Source organism: Eptesicus fuscus, chromosome 7 (assembly GCF_027574615.1).
Source record: "Eptesicus fuscus isolate TK198812 chromosome 7, DD_ASM_mEF_20220401, whole genome shotgun sequence".
Classification (NCBI taxonomy): Eukaryota; Metazoa; Chordata; class Mammalia; order Chiroptera; family Vespertilionidae; genus Eptesicus; species Eptesicus fuscus.
In genome coordinates this window covers 99,756,832-99,783,681 of record NC_072479.1, presented here as the reverse complement: position 1 = coordinate 99,783,681, position 26,850 = coordinate 99,756,832, and the positions used below count along the sequence as shown (strand labels likewise).

Below are 26,850 nucleotides of genomic sequence, written 5' to 3'. Positions count from 1 at the left end.
AAAAATGTTTCCAGATGTTGACAAGTATCCTGGGGGAGAGGGAAAGGGGCAAAATCGCTCCTGGTTGCAAAGCACTGACCTAAACCATCTCATTTTACAAATGATTATCAAGGGCCCAAAGAGATGAAGTAACTTGTTTGAAGTAGAATCCAGGTCGTTCACGTAACTTCATTTTATCCCTATAACATACAGGCCACAATATGGAACCCAGAGAAAATAGATGCCCTCTTGGTCCTTACAGCCTCTTAGGCGAGAGAAGGGATTGCACAATTATCTCTAATTGTACAAACTTGATCAGAAATAAAGTATTACACAGGCAGCAAGGTGTAGAGAAAGAGAATGAGATCTGGATCTGCCATTTTTTTTAGCTGCAGGACTGAAGCAAGCTTCAAAACGGGTCTGTGAACGCATTGTGCAAACTGTAAAGCCCTTACAAACCTCAGGTGTTACTAAGATGATCAGGAATGCGATAATAATAACTATCATGATGATTAGAGTAAGAGCTTTCAGCACTGGGGAGACCCTTGAAGTGGTGACTTCATTCCTGGACCTTCCAATGGTAGGTCGATCCCCATTCTTCGCCCGAGAGGGTGCAGGCCAAGTGCCCCCGCCCACAGCGTGCCCTTCCCTCTCCTGGAACCAACCCGGCCCTCGGGCCTCTCAAGCTCCGCCTGCCTCAGGCTGTGGCCCCGCCCAGAAAGGAAACAGACCCCGCCCCCTCCGTGCCAGCTGGAATTCTGGCCGCGCAGTAACTCCCGGGCAATCCCTCGCCGATGCCGGAGATTCCCGAACGTTCCCGACCTCTTCCCGGCCTCCCTCGGGCGCCTGGGGAGGAGGAGGCGAAGATTGCCGAGGGGCACCGGCCCCGCCCCCTCCGCAGGCTCGGTCGCCACCCCCGCCCCGCCCTCTTCGCCCCACCCCCCGCCGCAGCCTCCCGCGCGGCCCGGAGTCCCAGATCCCGGTCCCTCCCTCCTTCTTTCTCTCTCCCCGCCTTCCCGGTGCTGCCACAGTGGCGGGTCGGAGGATCCCGGCCAGTCAGCTCGTTCCTGCTGGGAGCCACTCCCCCCCCAATCAAACACCCCTCCCCGCACCTCGGGAGCCCGGACCGCCCCCTTCCTCCCTGGGCCGGCGTGTTGTGAGGGACCGTGAGAGGGAGCGGGCGCAGGCCGGCGGGCGAGCTCCGTGAGTGCGGGAGGCGGGGCGCGCCAGGCGGACCAGGCCGAGGGTCGCGTGTGCGCGTGGGGGCGCGAACGGGTGCCCGTCGCGACCCGCCAGCCGCCGCGAGCCGAGGACCCGGAGCCCGTGGCCGAGGGGCGCCGGGCCCGCGCGCGCGCGCACGCACGCACGCACGCGGGGGCGGGGGCAGGCGCGCGGCCGCCTGTCGCGACTGTCGGGGGCCGAGGCCCAGGGGGAGGTGGCCTGTCGCGGGTCGCCCGGCTCCCAGAGGCGAGGGGGGCGCGGGCGGATGGCGGAAGGCGCCCAGCCGCAGCAGCCGCTCCAGCTCGGGCCCGGCGCCGCTGCCCGGGGGATGAAGCGGGAGTCGGAGCTGGAGCTGCCGGTGCCCGGAGCGGGAGGAGACGGAGCCGAGCCCGGCCTGAGCAAGCGGCCGCGCACCGAGGAGGCGGCGGCCGACGACGACGGCGGCGGGATGCAGGTGACCGCGCGGGACGGGCATCCCGTTACGGCGGGGGGTGCGGCGCGGGGCCCGGGGGGAGGGGAGGGGAGGGGAGGGGGGCGGCGGCCCGGGCTCCCGCGGCGTGGAGCGGGGCGGACTCCGGGGATCCTTGGCTTGGAGGTGGGAGGGGGCCGGTCGGGGCCTGGTGGAAAGGTAGGGGAGCTCCGCGTGGACGCGAGGGTGTGCAGGAGGTCCCCGGTGTGGCCACGGGGGGTCCTGGCTCCTGAGTGGATGAGGGGACACGACGCGTGGATCGGTGTTTTGGGGAAATCGGACATGGTGGAGATGGATTCCGTTTCTCCCAACCCTTCCTTGGTTGCTTGGGGAGGAGTGGAAGCCAGGAGATCCCGAGTCTGCTGCCCAGAGAGCCCCTGGACTGAGTGGAGGACGAGGGGGCGGCGGTGGGAACCCTCCCCTGGAGGAGGGCCGTTTTGGCAGCCCTCGACCCACCCTGCGAGGCGGGAGTGGCATCCGAAGGAGTGGAGTGAACAGCGGGAGAACTCCTCGAGAGCCCAAAAGGGGATGTGGCTTCGATTGTGGGTTCAATCACTGGGAGTTGGGCTGTGTGGTGGGGACAGCGTGGCGCTCAGTCACATCAACTTGGTGGCGCTTGCTCATGGCTCTGCAGAGAGACCAGGACAAGTCCCTCCTGCACTTTGTCAGTTGCATCTTGTACCGATAGCTAGGGCATGGGCCAGCTCTTGAGTGCTCTGGGATATGTAAAGGGACATTCAGAGGGCTGTTAGAAGACTGGATTCTGAGCTGTGGACTCCAAGATCAGGTGGTCGGATTGGGTAGGGAATGGGAACTACAGTGAGGATGCCAGTCGACTTTGTAATTGGCGGAAGAACGTGAAAACCTTCATAGGTTTTAGGATTTGGTCTCTGTTCAGAAAACACTGGCTATGAAATGGGCCTGGGGGTGGGGGGGAGGGCTCACAGACCAGCAATTGTTTTGACATCTGCCTAATTCTCTTAGAATCATAGAATGTTACAAGGGACCAGAGACATCTTTTCCAGGGGTTCTTAGCCTGGATAGATTTGGGAGATTCTTATGCAAAATAGTTTACGGGCACTTTTTTGGCGGGGAAGAGTCAATAGTTATTATTGTTTGGAGTGGATTCAAGACCTCAGATGTTTTCACTACCTCGTTTTATAGATGGGGAATCAAAAGTCCAGGGAAGACTGGTGACTGGCCTAAGGCCACCCAGTTAGCCGGCAGTAAAACTAGACCTGAAAGCCTGGCCTTCTGATTCCTATTCCCGTGCTCTCTCCATTACACCGCTCTTGGAAATCTCTGCAGGGCTAAGAGACTTCCTGTGCTGGGCTCCTGCTTTTCAAGGCTCTGCCCGACTTCCTGTTAGAGATGGAGCCGCATGTAAGCCTGGCGAGTTTGCTGTGTGCTTCTGGGTCTCCATTGCAGAGGCCACTCTGTTATTTCTGTTGATTTGGGTAAAAAAAAAAACCCCGATCCTCTCGGTGTTTATTTTAAAATTCTTTTGTTTGCCTGCTTTTGTTCTCCGTTAGAACTCTGTTAGGCTGAGGGATTGTGAGAAGTACAAGGTTGAGGCCACGGAAAAAAATGTAGAGGAATATGGGGAGACTTTAGTTGGGGGAGGGGGGTAATAGTGGATGGTCAGGAGGGGAGACTGGATGTTGGTGCTGTTGAGCCTGTTCTGCTTGGTGTGTGCATATATCTGTGTATGTCTGCATTCATTCATTGTTTCTGTCAATCATAGGTAATAGTGAGACTCCTCCCTCCCCTCCTGGGGCCCATTATTTGCTGGTTGCCTTCAAATTGGCTGAGGATAGTAAGTGGTATTTGGAAGTGGAGCAGTGCATAGGGACTTTGGGTTATGCAGAGGAAGGAGTGGATTAGGTCCTTTGGGCACAAATGGGCAACTTAGAACTATCCCACAGAGAATCTTTTTTTCATTCTGTGTATTTGTGGCTGTTTTATTTTTCACTGTATGCATTTTCATTGTTGTAGTTCCAACAGACCATGTCACACAGGTATTCATATCATCATTGATTTAGTCTTCTGCCTTCAGCCAGCTGTATGGCTCTGGGAAAATCCATCCTTTTGGGGCCTCTGTTTCCTTAGTTGTAAAGTAAAGTGTTTATACAGGGTGATTTCTAAGTTATCTTCTAAACAATATGTCAAGCTCCCTGATCTTAAGGTACTTGATGCTTACAATTTAGATGGGGAGACAACATGGCTGAAAAGTTTAAAAAAGTGTATATATAAATTATTATTATTATTATTATTTTGGTAAGTTCAGCGGAACAGGAGTAGAGATACCACAGGAGAGATGCATGTTAAAAGGCATTTCATAATTTAGAGCCAAAGTATGCTGAGGATTTGTGCCACTGGGTCCAGAAGATGGAGATGATCGTTCCTGCTGAAATGGTCAAGGAAGGCTTTATGGGAAAGTTGAAATTTGAGATATAATTGGGAATAAAGGAGAAATAATGTCCATGAAAAGATAAAATTTAAGACTAGATGACCTATACTTACCTCTAGGATGTTCTTGTATCATTCTGAGAATAATTGTAGAATATTTAATACTCATTTAACTAATGCTTATTGAGCAACTCCTATGTGCTAGGCCTTGTTTTAGAGTCTAGGACAGTGGTTGGCAAACTCATTAGTCAACAGAGCCAAATATCAACAGTACAACAATTGAAATTTCTTTTGAGAGCCAAACTTTTTAAACTTCAACTTCTTCTAACGCCACTTCTTCAAAATAGACTCGCCCAGGCTGTGGTATTTTGTGGAAGAGGCACACTCAAGGGGCCAAAGAGCTGCATTTGGCTCGCGAGCCGCTGTTTGCCGACCACGGGGGTCTAGGAGATATGGTAGTGAACTAAACTAAAGATCCTATCCTCATGGAATGCATATTCTAATCAAAAGAGACAGATGATAAAGAAGTGAACAACTATTAGATGGTGGTAAGTTGCTAAAAAAAGAAATGGAAAGCAGGTAAAGGTGTAGAGAGAATGAAGAAGATGGTCAGGGAAGGCCTCTCTGTTAGGTGACCTTTGAATGGAGTGAGAGGATGGGCCATTCAGATGTTTGAGAGAAGAGGGCTCAGGTAGAGGAACTGGGTACTGAGGCAGTTGCATCTTCTAAAGCTACGGTACTGACTGTCTCTTTAATGTCCTGGGGTAGAGACTGGTGTAGCTGGAGCAGAAAGAGCAGGGGTTTGGCAGTCTTAGGAGAGGACATCAACGATGTAGAAATGCCATAGGCCCGTGGTCGGCTAACTGCGGCTCGCAAGCCACAGGCGGCTCTTTGGCCCCTTGAGTGTGGCTCTTCCACAAAATACCACGGCCTGGGCGAGTCTATTTTGAAGAAGTGGCGTTAGAAGAAGCTTAAGTTTAAAAAATTTGGCTCTCAAAAGAAATTTCAATCGTTGTACTGTTGATATTTGGCTCTGTTGACTAATGAGTTTGCCGACCGCTGCCATAGGCCATATGTAAGTAACACTTTAAAAATCCTTAGTGCAAGCGACCTTTTTGGTATATGGGTTATTATTTACTTATTAATTATTTTCTTAGGAAACACAAATTTATTGTCTTACAATTCTGGACATTGAAAGTCCAAAGTCAGTGTCCCTGATCCAAAGTTAAGATGTCAGCAGGGCTGGTTGCTCTTAGGGGCTCCAGGGGAGAATCCATTCTCTGCCTCTTCCTGCTTCTAGAGTCTGCCCCAATCCCTTGGCTCATTGGCTGGTGGCAATACCGCTCTACTCTCTGCTTCCATAGTTACATGGCCTTCTCTCTCTATATGAGTATGTCTTAAAGCATGCATTTTTTTTATTGCAACTTAACACAAATAGAGTTTTTCTGAGGTCATAGTTCTTTTTGGGAAGCCTTCTGACAATTTAGTTGACAACAGAGCCCCACCTTGTCTCCTTTATGTATTTATTGTTTAAAATAGGTTTTTATTGATTTTAGAGAAAGAAAGGGAGAGGAAGAGAGAGAAACATCAATGTGAGAAACACTGATGGATTGTCCCCTGCATACACTCTGACCCATGATCGAGCCTGCAACCTGGGCATGTGCCCTGATCGGGAATCAGACCGATGACTTTTTGGTGCACAGATGATGCTCAACCAACTGAGCCACACCAGCCAGGGCCCCCGCTTATCTCCTTTATATCGATGCTTAATCATGCATCATATATATTGTCCCTCAGTTGTGTTGTTCTTGTTTCCCTGGTGAGACTGAAAGCTTCTAGAAGATGGGAACGGTATTTTCTTTGTGTTTATTCTTTTTTTTTTTTAAATTATTTTTAAAATGTATTTATTCTTAATGCCTAACACTTTTGGGTACATAGCAAGTGCTCAATGCCTGTTGAGTTGAAGTTGAAATTGACCTTTTTTATAAATAATTAAGGGATAGAAAAAATGAAATTCAGGGGTGAGAGTACCTTCATGAAATTCCCCAATTTTTTTTTTAATTTTTTAAAAATATATTTTATTGATTTTTTACAGAGAGGAAGAGAGAGGGATAGAGAGTTAGAAACATCGATGAGAGAGACACATCGATCAGCTGCCTCTTGCACACCCCCTACGGGGGATGTGCCCGCAACCAAGGTACATGCCCTTGACCGGAATCGAACGTGGGACCCCTCAGTCCGCAGGCCGATGCTCTATCCACTGAGCCAAACCGGTTTCGGCAAAATTCCCCAATTTTTTAAGTGTCAAAAGATTACCCCCCCCCCCTTTATTTTACTTTGAAGTATGTTTATTAAAGCTGGGGGGCAGTGAAACAAATGAAGGGCTTAGGGTAGAAGAACCAATAGGGGAGAGCCTAGGCAGGCAGCTTTGGCTCCCTGGAAACGTTAGAGGAAAGAAGTAGGCCACAGCAGGGCTGCTCTTAGCTCACTGGGAGTCAGAGAAAAGGGACACAGATCTGCCCTGGAGACAGATTGGGGGGGTTAGCCCAGGACGAGCTGCCACGGCCCATTGCTCCCCTGGTTGCAAGTCTCATGGGCAGAGACAGTAAAAATGCACCCCTGAGAAGGAAAAAAGGCATGGGCATACTCCAGAGAGAGCCCACCAAGATTAACCCTTTTTTACAGAAGAAAGTTCCTTGTTGTGTTAATTTCACAAGGCTGCTTATGAAATGGAGCTGTATCTCTAAGGTGGAGATTCCAAAGCTGGACCCTGTTGAATTACTGCCGCTGAGCTTTTGGAGTAAATCATTACTTCCCAGAGTGGACCATAGAGAACAGGAGAGAGTCGGTGGTACTTATGTTGTAATCCTTAGGCTCACAAGGGGAGAGGGGAAGGGTTGGTCCTTTCAAGGACAGGATCCAGAAGGTTTATGTGGGTGGAAGAGGAGTCAGTACAACCCTGGAAATAGCATAGAAACAGAGAACCCTGAACCATGGAGCAGGAGGGACGAGAAATTCAACTTGAAAACTGGAATAGGGTTTAAGAAACAAAGTTGTTAAAGAGGGTACTTGGCAATATTGTACTCTAACCTGGTGGAAGATACACTGTATAGATTTCAGAGGTTCATTTCACTTTACGCAAGTCTGATATGTATGAAAATTGGGCTTTCTAAAACTGTTGAATGAATTCTTTTGCTTATCTGTTCCAATGAATAAAAACAACTTAACAAAAATTCAATTTTGTGCAACTCTCCAGGAACTTAGCTGCTATATAAGGCAAGGTGCGCCTAAAGTATTACTTACAGCTTTCAGCAAAGTTCTTTATGGCAGTGAAATGTTGGCATGTGATTGCTGTATGGCTGAGTAATTGCTTCTGACCATAGACTCATAAATCCAAGTTAGCTAAGTGGGTTCAGTAGTTCATATTAATTGTTGATTCTAGTAGTGGGAAGACTTTTACCTGGTCTCAGGGAAGGGGCTCCAGGTAGCCTGTAATTGCTATGTGGATGCTGTATTTTCTTGAAATAGTTTATCTTCCCATTTGCTTGTTTCTGGTTTTCTTTCCTCCTAGGTCAGTGATGGGCAACCTTTTGAGCTTGGTGTGTCAAACTTCGCCAAAAAACTGAGCATAACTCGGGTAGTGTGTCACTTTGAGGAAAAAAACTAACTACAAGACTCTAGTCGCAAATCTTTCATCATCAGGAGCAGCAAATGTTTCATCCTCGGCATGCAGCCGCGTGTCATCAGAAATGGCTACACGTATCAGTGCTGACACGCGTGTCATAGGTTCGCCATCACTGCCCTAGGTGGATGTATCTTGGGACTCTTACTTGGGTATTTGGGTGCTGAAACTGAATATAGTGCTACCATTTGAATAGAGTATAAAAGTAATGTGTTTTCCTGCCCTGGCCAGTGTCGCTCAGTTGGAGTGTTGTGCCATACACCAGAAGGTTTTGGGTTCAATTCCAGTCAGTGCACATACCCATGTTGCGGGTTCGATCCCTGGTTGGGGTGTGTACAGAAGGCAACCAATTGATGTTACTTACATCCATGTCTCCCTCTCTCCCTCTTCCTTCCTTTCTCTCTAAAATCAATAAAGAACATATCCTCAGGTAAGGATTAAAAATAAAAACGTAATGTGCTTTCCTTCCAAGTAATAATCATTAACAATCTCATTAAAATTGTTGAATCTCTACCTATCTTAATCTGCTCTGACTGCCATAACAAAATACCATAGATCTGGTGGCTTAAACAATAGAAATTTATTTCTCACAGTTCTGGAAGCTGGAAGTCCTAGATTAAGGTGCTGGCAGACTCACTGTCTGGCGAGGGCTGTCCTCCTGGCTTACAGTCAGCTGCCTTCTTTTGGTGTGCTCTCATGGCCTTTCCTCGGTGTGAGTTCCTGGACAGAGAAAGGTGTATCTTTTCCTCTTCTTATAAGGGCACTAATCCCAGCATGAGGGTCCTATCATTATAATCTAATCTAAACCCAATTACCTCCCAAAGGCCCTACCTCCAAATACCATCACATTATGGGCTAGGGCTTCAATAGATTCATTTTGGGGGAACACAGACATTCAGCCCATTACACTGCCAGAGTGATAAATAGTATTGCAGATGCAGAAACTGAGGTATAGTCACATAAAAATTACTACATTTTTTGCCCTAACAGGTTTGGCTCAGTGGATAGAACATCAGCCTGTGGACTGAGGGGTCCCAGGTTCGATTCCGGTCAAGGGCATGTACCTTGGTTGCAGGTACATCCCCAGTCGGGGGTGTGCAGGAGGCAGCTCATGGATGTTTCTCTCTCATCGATGTTTCTAACTCTCCCTCTCCCTTCCTCTCTGTAAAAAAATCAATAAAACATATTAAAAAAATTACTACATTTTTAAAAAGCCTCACAGAGAAGACTGCGAATGTAAAACTGGGAATGTCTTTGAGAAGGAGAAATTCAGGTCTGAATTCAGAGTAGAATTGTTTTTTCAGGGTGACTCAAGAAATTAACCTGAGATGAATTTGTTTCCCATCTCTCCCATTTCCTAGCCACCTTGTCATTTCTTTCCCTACCACAATGACATATGAACACAGCAGAAGCTAACTAGAGACTTAACTTTCATTTTGATATAAAGCAGACTGGTGCGGACAGGCCTCAAGATTACAGGACTGTGGGAAAGAAAGTCACTGTACTACTTAGTCTAAGCAAGAATGTCGCTCTAGTGAATTACTAGTTTGACATCTTTCAGGCTGTCAGTTTGATGTCAGGCTTTAATTGCAGAAACAATGAAGACAGTCATTTAATGAGTGGATTTGTTTGAATTTTTGTTGATATGCATTTGTAAAGCATAATAAACATCTTTATTCTGGGGCAGATGTGCACTTCCTTCAAAAACAAGAGGGAAGAGCATCAGGGATGATGGAAAGGAAATGGAAGTAATTGGAGCAAACAGATGGAGTAAGGGATGGCGGCTGCATTTGGTGTTTTAGGTGGCCCCTAGGAGTATTGAGTTTCTTATTCTTCTCCCCTACAGCCCCAATACAAGCAGCCAGCTTACATGACTAAGGTTTCATTATCTAATCCATCACAGATCAGCTTGAATAAACCCATTGGCTGTTGCTGATCTAGTTAGGAGGGTAATGCAAAGCTGCTTGAGCTAGGATTGGGGCAAATCGGATCAGAACTGCCAAGTGAATCCCGGACATATTTCTGTAATTTGTGGGGGAATGAGAGAGAGAAAGAGGGAGAGAGGGAGAGAGGGAGAAAGAGAAAGGGGGAGAGGGGGAGAGCGGAAGAGGGGAAGGAGGGAAGGAGGGAGGGAGGGTGGGGTGGGAAGAAAAAGAAAACGAGATGCTATGCATTTTTCAAACGTGGAAAGTGCATGGAGGATTTGGTATATTTCTTTGGAGTAGAGCCAACTTGCTCTGATTATTGGAGTCTGAACATTTTTTTCAGGAATTACCTTTTTTAGTAGCATTTGGAGATTCCAGTTGTGATAACTCAGGTGTGACTTCTCTGAGTGATCCCTTATTCCAAAATAATATGATATGGGTTCCCTCTCAGTTTTTAAAAGGGAGATATTATTATTATTACCATTATTATTACCAACCTTAACATATAATTACATTTGTTATTCATATATACTTGAAGTTTGGTGTAATGAAAGAAACACATTTCGAATTTCTCATATTTGGGTTTGAATTCTGTTACCAACTGAATGACCTTTGGCAAGATACTTAACATCTGCACTCCTGTTTACACCTCTGAACTGGAAGAACTAATACATACTCTAACGAGCTGCTATAATGAATAACCGAGATTATTTAAAGTGCCTATCATGGAATCCAGCAGTAAATGTTTATTTCTTGCCTCCTTATAACCTGCTGTACAGCACTCTTGAGTTCCGGCTTACTGCCAGATCAGCATGGTGTGGTTAATGCACTTTCGATTAAGTGCCAGAGTTGTGAACTACTAGAGATGAGCAATGTGTTAAACTGGGAAACCTAATTTGCTGGTCCTCAGGGTGGAGGAGGAAAATGGATCTGGTCATGTGGTCTCTCTCCAGTTAGAGGAAGAGGAGACATGAGCTAAGGACTGAAAGGACTACTGATGTATCACCGTGCCTGCATCAGGCATGTGGGCATGGCATGGAACCTGTGGGATCTTTCCCGGGGGTGTGGCTGACCGTTACAAACTGGCTGTTTTGGTGGTATATGTTTGTGTTTCAAACTTTATAAGGTTTGTTGGTTAAATATGTTGCATCAAATAGATGGTATCTTTTGTCCTCATTTTGGTTTGTGGAAATTAAGTTGGGATGTCTCTAGTGGTCTCTTTCCAGTGTCTTTAAACCCACCCTCTAGACCAGTGCTTCTCAACCTTTCTAATGCCGCGACCCTTCAATACAGTTCCTCATGTTGTGGTGACCCCCAACCATAAAATTATTTTCGTTGCTACTTCATAACTGTAATTTTGCTACTGTTATGAATCGTAATGTAAATATCTGTGTTTTCTGATGGTCTTTGCCGACCCTGCTAGCGGTTCTCAACCTGTGGGATGGTTCTTAACCTGTGGGTCTCAAACCACAGGTTGAGAACCGCTGCTGTAGAGCCTAAAACCATCAGAAAACACAGATATTTACATTACGATTCATTAACAGTAGCAAAATTACAGTTATGAAGTAGCAATGAAAATAATTTTATGGTCGGGGGTCACTACAACATGAGGAACCTGTATTAAAGGGTTGCGGCATTAAAAAGGTTGAGAACCACTGCTCTAGAGTCTAGACTATTAACAGAGTCATCCATCTGAAAGAGCTTAAAATCATTTGATAGCTTGTCTTTGACTTCAGGATAAAGTCCATTCTCTTGTTTGGCCTACCAGGTCCTGATTTCTGCCCGATTTTCTAGACTCACCTCTTTCTACACTCCACTTCCAAATCCATGTTCAGAGGCTTGTAGTTTTCTGAGCACGCTGCCACCCCCAGTTAATTCATGTCTCTTGTTTGTTCCTTCAGCTTGCAGTTCCTGCATACCATCTCTCATTTGTAAGGCTCGATCTTCAAGAATCATTTGGGATATTGATTCCTACTGGATGCCTTTAGTATCGGCTCCCTTCCCTCCCCCATTATTGCTCGTTTCCAAAACGTGTAATGTCCATACTCTGTTTTAAGACTTTTTAGATTAACATTTGCTCAAATGTCTGCCCTTCCACCCAGACCCAGACTGTGAGGTCAACAGATCCTTTGGAGGTCATAGGATTTAGCACTGTGCCTGGGGCTGTGGAGCTTGCTGAACTGAACTTTTGTCTTTCTGCTTCTCAGTTGGGGCCTGCAGATGGCTTTACTTATTTCTCCAGATTTTCCCGGCGGGGGTGGGGGGGGGGTGGGGGGAGGTCTGGCCCTTGGTCTGCTTTCCAGCTCAAGTAAAGACTGGGTGTTGTGGGATTTGTGAATGGTACCTGATCTTTTCATTGATTTCGGGTTAAAGGTGAGAGAGAGGGTCTTTGAAAACAGAAGCTGGGGTGGAATTTAACTGCTGAATGTGCTGGGTGGGCATGGTAACCTGATGTTTAGTTTCCTGCGCTCAGATATTAATTGCATGCACGTGTGTATGTCTAAAAAGTGCCTTTGTGATGGTGTGGTTAAGGAAAAGAGAGGACCCACACAAGTAAGGGGCAATTAGAGCTAAACTGTTCCAGTTCACTGGAGCAGTCTGTTGATCTGCCTTCTACATGCTGCTGAGAGATTCTGGAGTGTTGCAGTTGGCTCTCTTACCACCATTTGGGACTGTGCCCATTTGATCAACGATGGACCTTAACCTTTCCCTTTTCAATCGATGACTTTCATAAGCTGTCATAGCTTGTTTTTATGGACACAGGAAAAATACCAAACTGAGATACCTCACAAACATATAAGCTATTTTTCAGATTGTTCATTAGATGTGCTTGAAAATGAGGAAGTTTGATACAGTTCTTTTTAAATCTCACCTTTGGAGATAGATTTATTAAAAAATTTTACAGGAATCATCTCTCACTGGCCCTTGTTCTCCCCTCCTCCTTCCCTTTCAGCTGCTGATTTGTGCTCCTGTATAATTCTCTCCTGGTCTCTTGCTAGTTTAGTTGGGCCTGTTTAAAGGCAAATGAGCATGCTTTGTAGTGCCTCTGGCTTTTTGGATTCTGAATGAATCAGGTTCTGAGAAGGGATAAGAGGGAGGGAGGGAGGGAGGGAGAGAGAGAGAGAGATTGACTTGTAATATCACTTCCTTGTGACGTGATCTGTACGTACGTGGCATCCAGAAATTTCAGCTGAGGATTCAAGGCACAGGACACATGGTAAATACCACTTAAGAAGTAGAGGACAATTTTGAATCGCCAAATCATAATGGTTGAGTAACTGCTTAAAAACCTATTTTCTCAAGTGTGGGAACAGAACCTTTGAAATTTAGACTTCCACATGGGTGTGTTCCACCATAATACTTGGGTTTTTAGGGACCTAAGTCCCCAGATAATACCCTGGTATGTGGGGTTTTTCCCATGTAGAGGACGATTCCTTGGTTTCTCCTTTGCAGGGGAAAAGAGGTTTTACACTGAGTATTGGATACTTTATTCCAGGCATGTGGTTTTTGAGGAGGCATACTATTTATTTTTCTTTTTGGCCACATTGATTTTGTTGGATTCTAATTGGAAATATCACAAACAAAGCATGATTTATCCGGAGGGATGGATGGCGGTAGCTGTGGGACTCTCAGCTCTGGGATGTGGGGTGGGGGCAGAAGCTATACTAACAGAACTAGAGGTACTGCAGACATTGTCGGGGGGTGCTGTGGGGTTTGAATGTGAGCTCCAGCTATTGCTTGGGTTGGAACACTTTTGGAACAGGCTCATGGGGAGTTCTTCCAGATGCTTTATTTGAGCAGCTTTTTCCTCTGCAAATTGGAGCTGTTTGGAGGAGGGAGTGTTAATTGCTGCCAGCCAGATGATTTCCAAAGCAGACCTATATGGATTTCATTTAGGAATCTATTTCAGGGGTGTGTGGCTTGTCCTGAGTCAAGAGGACTTTGGTTCCCTTTTCCTGGAAGTTGGTGGGCTTCTGAGCCTGCTCTATTTATCTTGGACCGTTAGACAAGGAGAAAAGCAGCTGCAGAGTTAGTCCTTGTTGCATGGAGCTTAGTTAGTTTCATAGGTCATTCTGTCTTGGGGTTTTTTTATAGTCACAGTTACGACCTTACGTGTTTTTTTTCCCCCTGCAGTTCAGTGCTCCACAAAAATTCTGAGGAGAGTAGGTAATAATTTTGGGTAGAAAGCAGGAATTGTTTGGCTCCTTCCCCCACTTTCTTACTGAATTCCTCCACCCCACCCACCCCCAATCCTTTGCAAAAAGAATCTGCAAATGAGTTTGCTTATCCTCTCATCAGATTGGCTTGTCCCCCAATCAGTCTGAATATGTATGTGGCTTTGACAGCTTTCACCTGCTATTTCTTGGTTTCTAGGGGATGGGGTAGTAGGACTGTGTGATTTCAAAGCAAGAACTGGCAAAATTAGAAGATGTTTTGTGTTGGCTCCCAGCACCCACAAAGCTTTACTCATTGGTTTGCACCTCATACAAGCTTCCAGGAACACAGTCACTGTCAGTGGCTGGCACAGTGGGTGTGAGGACTTTGAACTTCAGGAAGTCTACACAATGGCTGCCTCTCACAGTGGGAGCTTTGGCAAAGCTTACAGGGAGGTGGCAGTACTTGTTTGGAAAGTGTGTCTATGGTTTTATGCTGGGCATCTCTGTGAGAGAGGAAGAGGCAGACTTGTTTAAAGGATGGTGAATAGTACTATACAGCTGTCACTTATGTGGCCCATTGCATAAATGTTTGTGTTTGCTACCCTCATGTACAAACTTTATTGTATGGTTTGTATGTTGTAATCATAGTTTGACTCATGACTTTTAATAAGCTGATTTGGCTAATTTTGATATCATCCTAGACTTTGAAGTGATGCTGTGTTGAGCTTAGAGGTTAATATTTCTGTTGGCTACCTCGTCCCCACCCCCAGCTGCTGCTCATTACGCATTATAGACACATCCTTTGTCCCCCTACTTTCTGTTCTAGGTCTTTAGCTGCTTGTTGTCATAGTAGATAGATCTTTTTGCAGCAACATTTTAGCTTTGAACTGGCTGTGTTTTACAATGTTGGAGATCAATTGGTTATTGTTGGCATGATACGAGGCCTTTCAAAAAAGTGCTATCAGGGACCATTAGAAATTGTTGTCAGCGGTATAAAAACGCTGTGATGAACAGATACCTGTGTGTCTGTCAATGTGTATGTGCAGTTTTCCTTTATGCTTACTTTGCATTGCTCTCTCTAGGAGTAGTTTGGAATGTTATCCTGTAGATTTTGCTTTTTAATTCTGGGAAGCCTGTTTCAAGACACTTTGTATTTTATTTTCTTGAGTTTAGTGTGGGGATCATTCATTCTTTCTGGATTTTGCTTTACTATGAATTGTTTTCTGCTGTGTTAGTTTTAGGAAAATAGTAAATACTTGTTTGTTTTACCAGTATCTTAGAGTTTAAGAAACCTGAAATATTTGACTGGTCCAGCATCCTGTTTTAAGGAAGGAAATTGTCTAATTCAGGTATACCAACCTGTTTTCATTGATTACTCTTTGAGAAATAATAGTTATCATTCTGGGGGAAAAAAAAGTCAAGCACAGTTTTCTTAACTATTTCATTTTACTTTTCATAAGCAGATGCTGTGACTCAATTCATAAAAAGGTATTTAGTGAAGGATCTCCCTCCCATCCCTGTTCCTTATCTGCCCTATACCATGTTAACAGAACGAGCACCATTGTTGTTTCATAGGTTACTTCTCTTTTCCTTTTACACAAACTAGCATACTTGCTACATTCTCTTGCACTTTGTTTTTTTCATTTTCTATATCAGAGGTTAATTTTACTTTTTAATGTAACTAGGTCTATTAATGTTTTCATTAATGATTTCTGTTCATTTGTGTCATGCTTAGAAAAGCTTTTCCCATGCCTGGATTATAAAAAATAGAATGGGCTTGCAGATAAACCTGAGTTGGAGGCCCAGCCTTACTACTTCATAGCTGTGTGATTTTGGTTAAGTTACTTGGTTAAGTAACTAAGCCTTAAGTTACTTGGTTAAGTAACTAGGATTAGTATAAGAATGAAGAGATAAGGTATATAATGTGCTTATTATTCAGTTCAGGCCTGACACATAGTAGCTGTTCAATATACAGGGTGGGGCAAAAGTAGGCTTACTGAGGTTGGTATGGAAAATAAAATAATCTACACTAATAAAAGAGAAATATGCAAATTGATCATAAGGTTGCAACACCCACCAGCCAATCAGGAGTGAGTATGCAAATTGACCCAACAAATATGGCAGATTACTTTGCATACCCAGGTGCGGAGCGGCCAGGTGGGGCGGGATGCCCGCTATGAGGGGAGGGGCAGAGGGAGCTGTAGGAGCGGTACTCTGGCGGGGAGCGAGGACTTGCAGGCTCCTGGGCGGCCGGGAGCGAAGCCAGGGGAAGGAAGGCCTATTTTTGCAAGAATCTTCGTGCAATGGGCCTCTAGTTAATTAGTAAATAATAATACAAGGATAAACTCTTGCATACTCACAACTGTAAAGCTACTTTTGCCCCACCCTGTATAATAGCCATTTTATTATTGTTACCCAGGCCCATGATTTTGTATCCTACTGCTTTTTGGTGCCTGTCCGCTGGTGCACCAGGCGCCGGAGGCTTCTGAAAGGCCTGGTGCCTGAGTGGACAGGCACCCAGCTCCCACGCTTTCCTTTCGATCGCTGGTTCACCAGGCCTTTCAGAAGCCTCCGGCGTGGCGCCGGCTTCTGAAAGGCCTGCTGCCTGAGCGGACAGGCACTCAGCTCCCCCTGCGTGGCGGTAGGTCAGCTTGCTGCCCCAGAGGCCCCTTCTTGCCGCAGCACAGCCATGGCGCAAACGCTGAGCTCGTGCCGCTGCTGGCGATGCAGCTCAGCGTCCCGCCGGCCCAATCAGCTACCCCGGCCACCCCGAGTCCCGCCCCCCCGCGCCTCCTGGCCAATTAGCGAAGGTACGGTCAATTTGCATATTTGTCTATTATTAGGTAGGATTTATTTATTTTTTTTCCAACTGCTTTTTTAATTCCTTAAAGGCAGGAACAATCTCTTAATCTTCGTATCCTTGGCTCCTCCTTCAGTGCCAGAGATATATGATAATAAAAATTGAGTAAATGTTGAAAAATATATCAACATTTATATAATCTACATTTTCAAATTTTAAAATTATTTTTGTTGCTTTTTTCTGTAAACATCTGATTTGAAGCACAGTGACTAAAATTGCACATACAGTTATTAAGTTTATATTATATTTTACAGTTTATAAAATATTTTGACTCAGGTCTTTATTCCCTACAACAGCCCTGAAAGACTGGTGACTCTTCAGATATTGCAAATAGACCTTTCTAAGCCTCATGACTAGGAAGTGGCAAAGATGATGCTTTGACCCAAATCTTGTAGCTCTTTATCCAGTGCCTTTTCCTCTGGGCCTCAGGCCCCTCAGACCAAAGAGTATGAATGCTGAGAAATGGAGTTGAATATGTACTTTCTTGTCTTCACATGCCATATATTTAATACTGAAAACATTTTACCCATTACCTGAAAGGTAAAACTTGAAGTCAACATTGAACCCCAGTTTCTTCAATAATTTGGATCAAGCCAGTATTTTGAATTGGGATTTTGCTAAAATTTATTGTGTACTTGAATGTGCCAAGCATTATATTAGGGACTTTATGTGTTTATCTCACTTTTCTGTAGTTCATATTCAAGGGAATTTAAATGGGGTAATAGTATATGTGGTGGTTTGTTGTTGTGTTGTCTCTTTATTTATTTTTTGCCTCAAAGTTATTTCATCTATGATTTGAGCAAATTATAGGTCAACAGTAGATAAATCAACGGCTGAAAATGGTGGGTAGTATGAAATCGTAATAGCTGAAGCCATCTAGAGGCTATCTGGAGCGGCTTTGCTTCAGTCAGGAAAAGTAGATGATGTCTTCATTTTAATGGGCAAGTGTATCTCAGGCTCAGAGAGAGTATGTGAGAATAAACAATATGCTCCAACATTTGGCTTTAGGGCTTAATAGATTCTTAAATTTCTTAGGTTTTTTTTTTTTTTTTTTTTTTTACTGTTTTGTGTGATTTCTCAGAGAGTTTTGAGTATGGAGTTTTTCCCCTTTATTTTTACATTTATTTTTAAAGCATATAATATGTTCACATAGTTGTGATTCATAATATGCAGCAGATTGAAGAGGAAAAAGTTTCTGCCTGCTGCCCACTACCTAGTGTCTCTCCTTGCAGGTGATCAGTATGGTTAGTTACTTGGGTATCCTTTCAGAGATAGTACCTGAATAACATTTTCTCCACCCCCCTTTAAAAACTCAAATGGAAGTATTAATATGCGTACTGTTCTTTGTTTTGCTTTTCTATGTATTTGGAGATCACTTTTATAGTTTAGATTTTTTTCTCTATTTGTTAGGTTTCTGGAATTGGGATTATTCTGTTTTGGTCTACTGAAATAACTAGATCTAAATGTCTCTAGTAAGGATGACTGTTTAATACAAGATCTCACAAAGTTTGAGTCTACATGGTGGTTTTTTTAGAATCATGGAATCACAGGGTGGGAGACCTAATTTGCATCTCCATTCTTTCGCATGAATACCTTACAAATCCCTGACTGGTGATACCTTTTAAAGATAGGCTTTAAAATATAGTAAAGATATTTTTTATTGTTGTTATTATTATTATTCTTAAAGGTAGTTTGCCACCAACTCTTTTTTTATTTTAATTTTTTTATTTTAAATGCATTTATTTAAATGTGTCATACTTAATATGCAACTTTGAAAGTCCGTGGGTTGACATCAAAATATATTCATCTATCTCTGATTTGCTCTTCTGAAGTTTGGCCATACTTCTTAGCCTCTCAGGAAATTGATGAAAAATTCCCCAGGCCTTAGTATCTCTTTCTGTAATGTAAACTATTCTGAAACTACTTTTTAAAAAAATTTTATTGTTTAAAGTATTACAAATAGTAATACAACTCTTTTTTAAAAAAAATTATGTTTTTATTGATTCCAGAGAGGAAGAAAGAGGGAGAGGTAGAAACACCAATGATGAGAGAGAATCATCAGTTGGCTGCCTCCTGCATGCCTCCCTACTGGGGATCAAGCCTGAAACCCAGACATGTGCCCTGATCAGGAATCAAACCATGACCTCCTGGTTCATAGGTCAAGACTCAACCACTGAGACACACTAGCTGGTCTAATAAAGGTATTTTAAAGAGGAGTAAAATATAGGCTTCCTCAGCTTCCCACCTGCCCCAGCCAGCTGCTCCTGGTTCTTTTTGCCCTAATGCAGTGGTCGGCAAACTCATTAGTCAACAGAGCCAAATATCAACAGTACAACTATTGAAATTTCTTTTGAGAGCCAAAATTTTTAAACTTAAACTATATAGGTAGGTACATTGTTATTAACTTAATTAGGGTACTCCTAAGCTGGCCTTTGCTAAAAACTCAAGGGGCCAAAGAGCTGCATGTGGCTCGCGAGCTGCAGTTTGCCGACCACTGCCCTAATGGGCCCATTTTGGGTCAGATAACCTTGTTTGTCATTGAGTTAGTAATGATACTCAGGATCTGCCTTGAGTCATTGCACTTGGCATCTAACCACAGTGTGATTTTATTCAATATGACATCTTTATACCAGACATATCTAAAATGCCCACGATTATCCTGATTGAATGTCAGTGGTGTCATGAGGCTGTTCAGTGAGCCAGATTTTGAATTGAATTGTGAGAAAGGAAGGTTTAATTCCTCATAGGTGTTTGCATCTTGGCAGCCATAATTGTCATTGGTTTCCCTTATCCCCTGTGTTTGTGGAAAGTCCCAGGATTGAGTGAATGCTTTTGATCCCTGGGATTTGCCCACTCTGCCACTGAGACTGGATGGGAAGTAAATAGATATGGTTCAACAAACAGGGAATATTTTTCTTCTGCTTATTGAACATAGTGGATTCTAATTTAGACATAGAATTAAGGATTTCAAGCATAGGCTTGTTTCTAGCTCTATTATCCTTTACAGACTTCTGCAATTAAAGATAGGAAGTAAAACTGTGCTTTTCAGAGATGGCTTCTGCAATGGACCTTTGTCTCCCCAAGAATATTATAGAGGAGGGTAGCATTCCAACTGTTTGGAGAATGACGCCTTGCACTCTAGGGGATGTCTTGCACTCTAGATGAATGCTGACCTCTATTGTGTGGTCATGTTAATCTCACCCACCATACAATCTTTATGGTCCTACGGCCTCACTGGAGTGAATTAGGTCTACTTGATCTCTATGGCCTTAAGCAGTGAATGGAAGCCGGCAGGGCACCAGATGCTGTGTTGTTTCCCCTATTGCTTCTTCCTTCACACCCGGTATAAGGTTTCCAGGCAATTGTGCAACCTGATAGCAGAAAGCGCCTGTCTTAGCAGTTGAGAGATGGGTTGGCAGGTAGCTCAAATAACTCCATCTTCCTGATAAGAGCCACTGATCCAGGCTGCTGGCTGCTGGGGTGGGAGCTATACTGCCAGCGCTCTACCCAGCAGGAATGGTGGTGCGGGTCTCTGGTGTTTCAGGACTCCAAGAATGTACCCACGGCAGTTTGAGAGGTCTGGCCAGCATCACTAGGGAAGCAGCACAGTTTGAGAAGCAGATCGTATCTTACAGGAGATTGGTCTTAGGATATGGTAGCACACAGGAGCAGAAGAAGCACCAGCATTGAAAACCTGAAGTACAAACTCAAGAAATAGAACTGGTATTTTCTTAACCTAAAACCCAGTTGAAGAATTTGAGTCATGTAGGGGCACAGTGATGACTAAGACTTGACCGTGCAGTGGGAAGTCGATGTGTACACAGATCATTTTAATACAGTGAGGTAATTACTCTGATTGAGGTGCACACAGAGGAGCGTATGTCAGATCCTAGTGTTTTGGTAACATATCCTTTGTGTACTACTGTATCAGAGTAATTATCACACTGTAATAAAATATTGGGTTAAGAGGACTAGTTCTGGTGTGAGACTGTCTAGATTCATGTTCTGTCTCTATACCTATGTAACTGTGTCCTTTGGGCAAGTTACATAGGTATAGCACTTCCTCTGTGCTTCACTTTTTTATCTATAAAATGGGGTAATAATAGTTTCTACCTCAAGATTGTTGTATTAAATGCATTAATGTAATAAATATAATGTGCCCGGTCCATGATAACACTACAGAAGTGTTATCTGTTATTATGGTGGTTGTCATAGCACCAAGGAGGGGCACCAGAGACCGTGGCAAACACATGCTGACCAAGGGCCATGCAGAGTTCAGTATTTATTGTATTTACCAAGAGATTTTTAGTATTAATTATGTCAGGCATCACACAGAAGCAAATCAATGAAATGGTTACCAGCTATGCAATTGTGTACAATACACGATAAGAATCAGTTTTTTGGCTTGGCTGGCATGGCTCAGTGGTTGAGCATTGACCTATGAACCAGGAGGTCACAGTTCAACTCCCAGTTAGGGCACATGCCCGGGGTTGCGGGCTCGATCCCCAATTGGGGGTGTGCAGGAGGCAGCCAATCAATAATTCTATCTCATCATTAATGTTTCTATCTATCTATCACTCTCCCTTCCTCTCTGAAATCAATAAAAATATAAAAACAGGTTTTTGGAAAGTTGTGTAAAAAGAATATTGATGTGAGAAACTAGTATTCCATGGCATTTTCATAGAAGGAATCTTGCTCCTCCTTTCGGAGTTGCATTAGAGACCCTTGAGTTTTCTCGACATTTTGAAGAAAGGCTGTCCATATACCTTACTTTAAGGTAGAACAATACTTACCTATTTCAGACAGGTATGAATCTTTTCTGATTTTTTAAAGCCTCTAGGAGAAACCATTTCAGATCAGAATCAATTCATCCATCCACTCTTTCTTCATTCTCTTTCTCCCTCCCTCTTTAAAAGGAAAAAAAGAAAAGCTAGTATTTAAATCAGTTTCATTGTTCTTTATATTAAAAGCAAACCTCTTATTGTGAAAAAGCCCTTACCCTTTTGCTTGGTCATTCTTTCTTCCAACAACATTTGAATGCTTAGGACATGTTTGCCCAGGGTTACAGAGTTCAAGGAGTTTTTTATGGAACCTGTGAGGTCTATGGGCTGGTTTCTGGAACATCAGTATATTAGAAAAAAAATTTGATCACACAATGTATTGATAAGGGTGTAGGTACAGAAATAGGTACTCATATTGCTGGTGGGGTAAAAAGTCCCATAACCTCCATGAAGAGAGAGCTACTTAGCAATATTTCTTGTCTCAGCAGTTCCATCTCTAGAAATTTATCCTACAGAAACTCTAGCATCTATGTGTAAATCTGATATATATTATAGCATTATTTGAAATAGCAAAAGACTGAAGAACCAAAATGCTCTTTGACAGGAGATCTGTCAACTAAAATGTTATATTCATACAATGGAATACCACACAGCCATTAAAAGATTTAGCTGTGTATGAATGGACATAGAGATTCTAAAATACATCAAGTGTAAAGGAAAAAAGTGTATATTGATATGCACGTAGACACTCTGCCAGGAAACGCAAGACTGTAACAGTGGTTGCCTCTGGGTAGAGGTATTGAGTGACAGGTATTGAGTGGCCAGGCTGCATATATTGTTTTAAAATAATTTATTAAAATTACATAGGAATAAATACAGGAGCTATTGTACTTAATTAAGATCTTTGAACTTGCTAATTTTCATAGACCAAACAATAAAGTTATGTGCCAGAGTAAAAATGTGCCAATTCTGCATACCTCAAAGACAAAATGGTGCTAGTGGTGGCATGACGTTATTTTAATTTTGTTATCACAGTTTTTGTTGGTACATAAGATGTTTTCAGTGCTTATATTTATTATTAACTGTCTTACTCAATAAGGAAAAACTAATTGTAATGAAAATGCCGATACAAAGGGTGGATAAATGTAGAGATGATTATAAATGGAAGCAATGTTGACTATTTGTACAGGATGAATGATTCAACAGCACAGTTATAAAGGGTTACGTGCAAATCATAAAGTGAGTTGAGAAGAAACAAAAACAAATCAGAACCACTACCATAATCCTCTCCAGATTTCTTAAGAAATGTTCCTTCACTAGATATGCAACTTGGGTTACTTGGACTTTTTCACATTGAAATTTTATGAACTCATAGACTTAGGAGCTGTCTTTCATTCCAGACCTAACCTGATGATAAATGAGGAGCTTCTCTACCTGAGAGGAGTGAGGACAGTGTTTCTGTGGGAGCGGAGTAATTGAAGAGTTCTTACCCAGCTGGGGTGGGGTGGGCACAGGGAGAAGATTCTGCAGGAGCGGGTGCTGAGGAGTGAGTGAGTGAGTAGGGGTAAGGCAGGCAAAGCAGGAGGAAGAAGCAGTCTGTACAAGGACAAGGCATGAGAGGAATTGCAGGTGGGTCAGTAAGGCTTGGAATGGAGGCCAGGAGGGCAGGGGATTTTCCCAGTGTCTTTGGTAGTTAGTTCATCCACTGACTGCCATCCTCTTGCAGTCATGTACCATTCTTCTTGAAGCTGATTGGATGATGGTGATTGGATTATCCAACCACTCAAGGAGCATGGCCTCATAGTGGTAGGTGGAGTAGTAACACTGCCTTTATTCATCCCCCCGAAAAGAGAGGGAAAACCTGTACTTGGTAATGTTGTATATATGTAGTTGTGCAGCCTTCCAGCAGAACTACTCACCCCCATTTGGAGTCATACTTGAGTGCTGCATGGAAGTAACTTGAGCCTGATGTTCCAGTGCACTGTATTTAAGTCTATGTGAAGCCCTTCCTGCCATGCAAGCACACATTTTGCTCTTCATAGCAGGAATGCTGTAAATACAATGTTTTGGCCATCAGAGGTTTTCACAAACTTTCCGAACATTGAAGTGTTTAATCTCCACAGTGTACCAGGGTAGGTGGCCGGGAGGCAAGTGACACTTCTTCACATATCTTGTATATTAGCACATTTTGGTTGTTATGCCTCTTATGGATAAAGTTTCTCCTTTGAAGCTGAAATGTTCTGTGCTTTGAATCCACTCAAAGATAACTTATTCTGGAAAGCTTGAACCAAACCTGGTCAGATGCTTTTGAGTTAGGAAAGAGGGATTGAAATAAAATTTTCAGCTAAAAATAATTTTGCTCACAAGTTACCAAAAATGGCTGACTACAAATGCTTTTAAGAAACATTTCTGAGCTACCATAAGCTAAAGGTCAAGAAAAATAAAGTTTAGAACACTTTTTGAGAAATGATTTGCTCTATTTTGCCAAGCTTCTCATTTCATAATTACTTCATGAGACAGAAGCTGGGAGGAATGTTATGACTTAGATTTGGTGGGGACCTAGGGATTCTGTAAGTAGAACATACACAGGGAGCATTATCTCAATTCATTGAGGTTCTGCTTCCCGGCATATGTCGACATTTTGGCTCAAATAAACTCACTAAAATTCTTAAAAAAAAAAAAAAAAAAAAAAAAAAGAACATACACAGATGCTGTCTATTTGTGGGCGGCATTAGGGTTAGGTGAATGCAGGACATTTATTGGGTGGCAAGAGGTTTGATTTTGAAAATGTGTCCTAAGCTGCTAGTTTATTAAAACAAGGACCAGGTTTGGTTTCTCCTTTTGACTTGTTACTATAATATTTGTTATACAGTTGCCACCCAATAAATGTTTGCTGAATAGTGAATGAAATGAATTGATAGAAAAGCAGCAAGGAAGCAAAAGAATGCCAACTGCCAGTGATGGCCTTCAGGCTCTGGAAGCTGTGAGGTCTGTTATGGAAAAATGAGTTAATGTTAGGATGCAGAAGTATTGAAAGAGTGAAGGAAAATTCAAAGCTGTAGAAGTGTAGAAAGGGGACCAAGGAGCCCAGTTGATGATCTGGTAGACAGGAAAGAAGAGGCCGACAAGGAACAGAGATCTTCATTGTACCGGGTTCAAGTGTTCAAAGGGAGCTAGTATTAGTAGTGGATGAGTCTTCAAGAAAGGTTATTGCCAGTTAGCAGTGGGGAAGAACTTACTAGTTCAGCAGTGTTTCAGAACTGGAGGAGTCCTGAAGGTCCTGCTGGAGTGTTAGTGTGATAGAAACCCTAGTAGCTTCTGTTGCATCCTGGAGAAATTCTGTAACGCACGTATGTGTAGATATTCACCCCTTTACACCCCAGCAGTTTCTTAAACTAGAAGGGTTGGATCAGAGGATTGAACATTGTAAAGAACATGCAGTTCTAAAATTTTCATGTGTGCTTTTGAATGGGATTTACTTCTGTGTCATGTGGAAATGTGGTGTTGGAGGCAGGTAACGGGAAAGGTGTAAAGAGGCAGGCAGGCAGACATGGAAGGAAGATAGGCGAGAGCACAAAGGATGACGGAGAGGAAAACCAGGACTGTGAACAAAAAGCAACAAACAAACAAAAACCCAGAGAGGACAGAGGAAAACAAAGGCAAGCCAGACACAGGCAGGTCGATAACTCGAGTGGGGTGCTTTTTTTTATACCATAAGAGGTAAGGAGCATTTTGGGTACTTTGTTTGTTCACTCTCCCTCCCTTTTTTCCTGTCTTCCTTCCATCCTTCCCAGCTTTCCTTCATTCCTTCCTTTCTCTTTCTCAGAATAAAGTTAAGTGTAATACAAAGATTGTGAATTAGCAGAAATTATAAAGTGTAAAAGCTAAAGCTTTAAAGTCTTACTCATGCTGTATATATAGTATTTAAAGCTAAGTACTTTGAACTCTTTGGGCACAAGTGTGGTTGGAATTGTAATTATATTGATTTATTGTCTAGCTATCCCTTCCAGCTCTAAAATTCTGTTTAAATAGAGTGTGTGTGTTTTAGTGTTGTTATAAGAGCTATATAACTTTTACATTTTCTGTTTTTAGTTCTTTTTTTGTAAAAAATGTATTTTTAGCCGAAACCGGTTTGGCTCAGTGGATAGAGCTTCGGCCTGCAGACTCAAGGGTCCCAGGTTTGATTCCGGTCAAGGGCTTGTACCTTGGTTGCGGGCACATCCCCAGTAGGGCGTGTGCAGGAGGCAGCTGATCGATGTTTCTTTCTCATCGATGTTTCTAACTCTCTATTCCTCTCTCTTCCTCTCTGTAAAAAATCAATAAAATATATTAAAAAAATGTATTTTTATTGATTTCAGAGACAGAGAGGAAGGGAGAGGAAAGAGAGGGTTAGAAACATCAATGATGTGAGAGAACCATTGATTGCCTGCCTCCTGCACACCCCCCACTTGGGATTGAGCCCGCAACCTGGGCATGTGCCCTTACCTGGAATCGAACCCGGGACCCTTCAGTCTGCAGGCCGATGCTCTAGCCACTGCACCAAACCAGCTAGGGCTGTTTTTAGATCTTAAACGTGTAACAGTGCACTCCTATATGTTTTTTTTTGTATTTCATGTCTAAGACAGAAGTATAGGCCTTCAGAAATCCAGTTTCTGCTCTGGATACCTGTCATCTGTGAGACCTTGAATTAGATGTTGAACTTCTTCCCTATTTCTCTGTCTGCTAAGCATGGATAATGTACCTGTTTAGCAATGTATAGTTAATCAAAATTTTTATATGACATCCTGCTAAAGTATAATGTTAAAATTTTTTTAAAAAAATAAATTTTTACTTTGCCCCTAGACCCTAATTGAGATTCTTTTTTCTTGTTGCCTTGGTTGTGGGGGGAAACGAAAAAAAAAAAAAATCCTGTGGTTTTTATCATGTACACACTTGAGTTTAATACACTGTGACCTTTAGTTGATGATAATTTCCTCTTACAAACCCCTTTTTACCTTCTCAGCCTTATAGACCCCCCAGAGCTGGCCTGGGACATTCTTATCTGTTGGTTTCCTCAAGTTGCCCTTGAAAACACATGACAACTTATTAAATCATTTCTGGTTATCATGGCAGTGGCTGTCACTGTGGGCCAACTGGAAAGGAAGTTGTTGTGGTTATCAGAGATACAAACTGAAGGAGAAGGGGATGAAGTATAAGTGGCTGTGGCTGCGGCTGCCTAGCTGTGCTCACTATCTGTTGTGGGGAGATGCAGAGGCCTCAGATGGTATCCTCTCCTGAGATTTGATCGAAAGCTTTCTTCTCCACTTCTGGGGGTTGGCCTTCTTCTGGAAAGAATGACTTTGTTGCTCCCTCATTTTGTGCATTCTA

The 26,850-nt window shown here is 43.3% G+C and overlaps 1 protein-coding gene across 13 annotated transcripts in view; it reads left to right on the top strand.

Annotated features, from left to right (window-relative positions):
- The first annotated feature begins 1,197 nt into the window (after positions 1-1,197).
- Positions 1,198-26,850, top strand: part of RBFOX2 (RNA binding fox-1 homolog 2) — a 251,098-nt gene continuing 225,445 nt past the window's right edge. For 6 of the 13 annotated variants that reach the window (XM_054719477.1, XM_054719475.1, XM_054719468.1 and 3 more), the window contains exon 1: positions 1,198-1,654. In XM_054719477.1, the coding sequence (XP_054575452.1) occupies positions 1,466-1,654 (189 nt within the window). In that variant the 5' untranslated portion in view covers positions 1,198-1,465. The remainder of the gene's footprint in view (positions 1,655-26,850) is intronic. The other 7 variants (XM_054719478.1, XM_054719472.1, XM_054719476.1 and 4 more) reach the window with 3 other exon arrangements.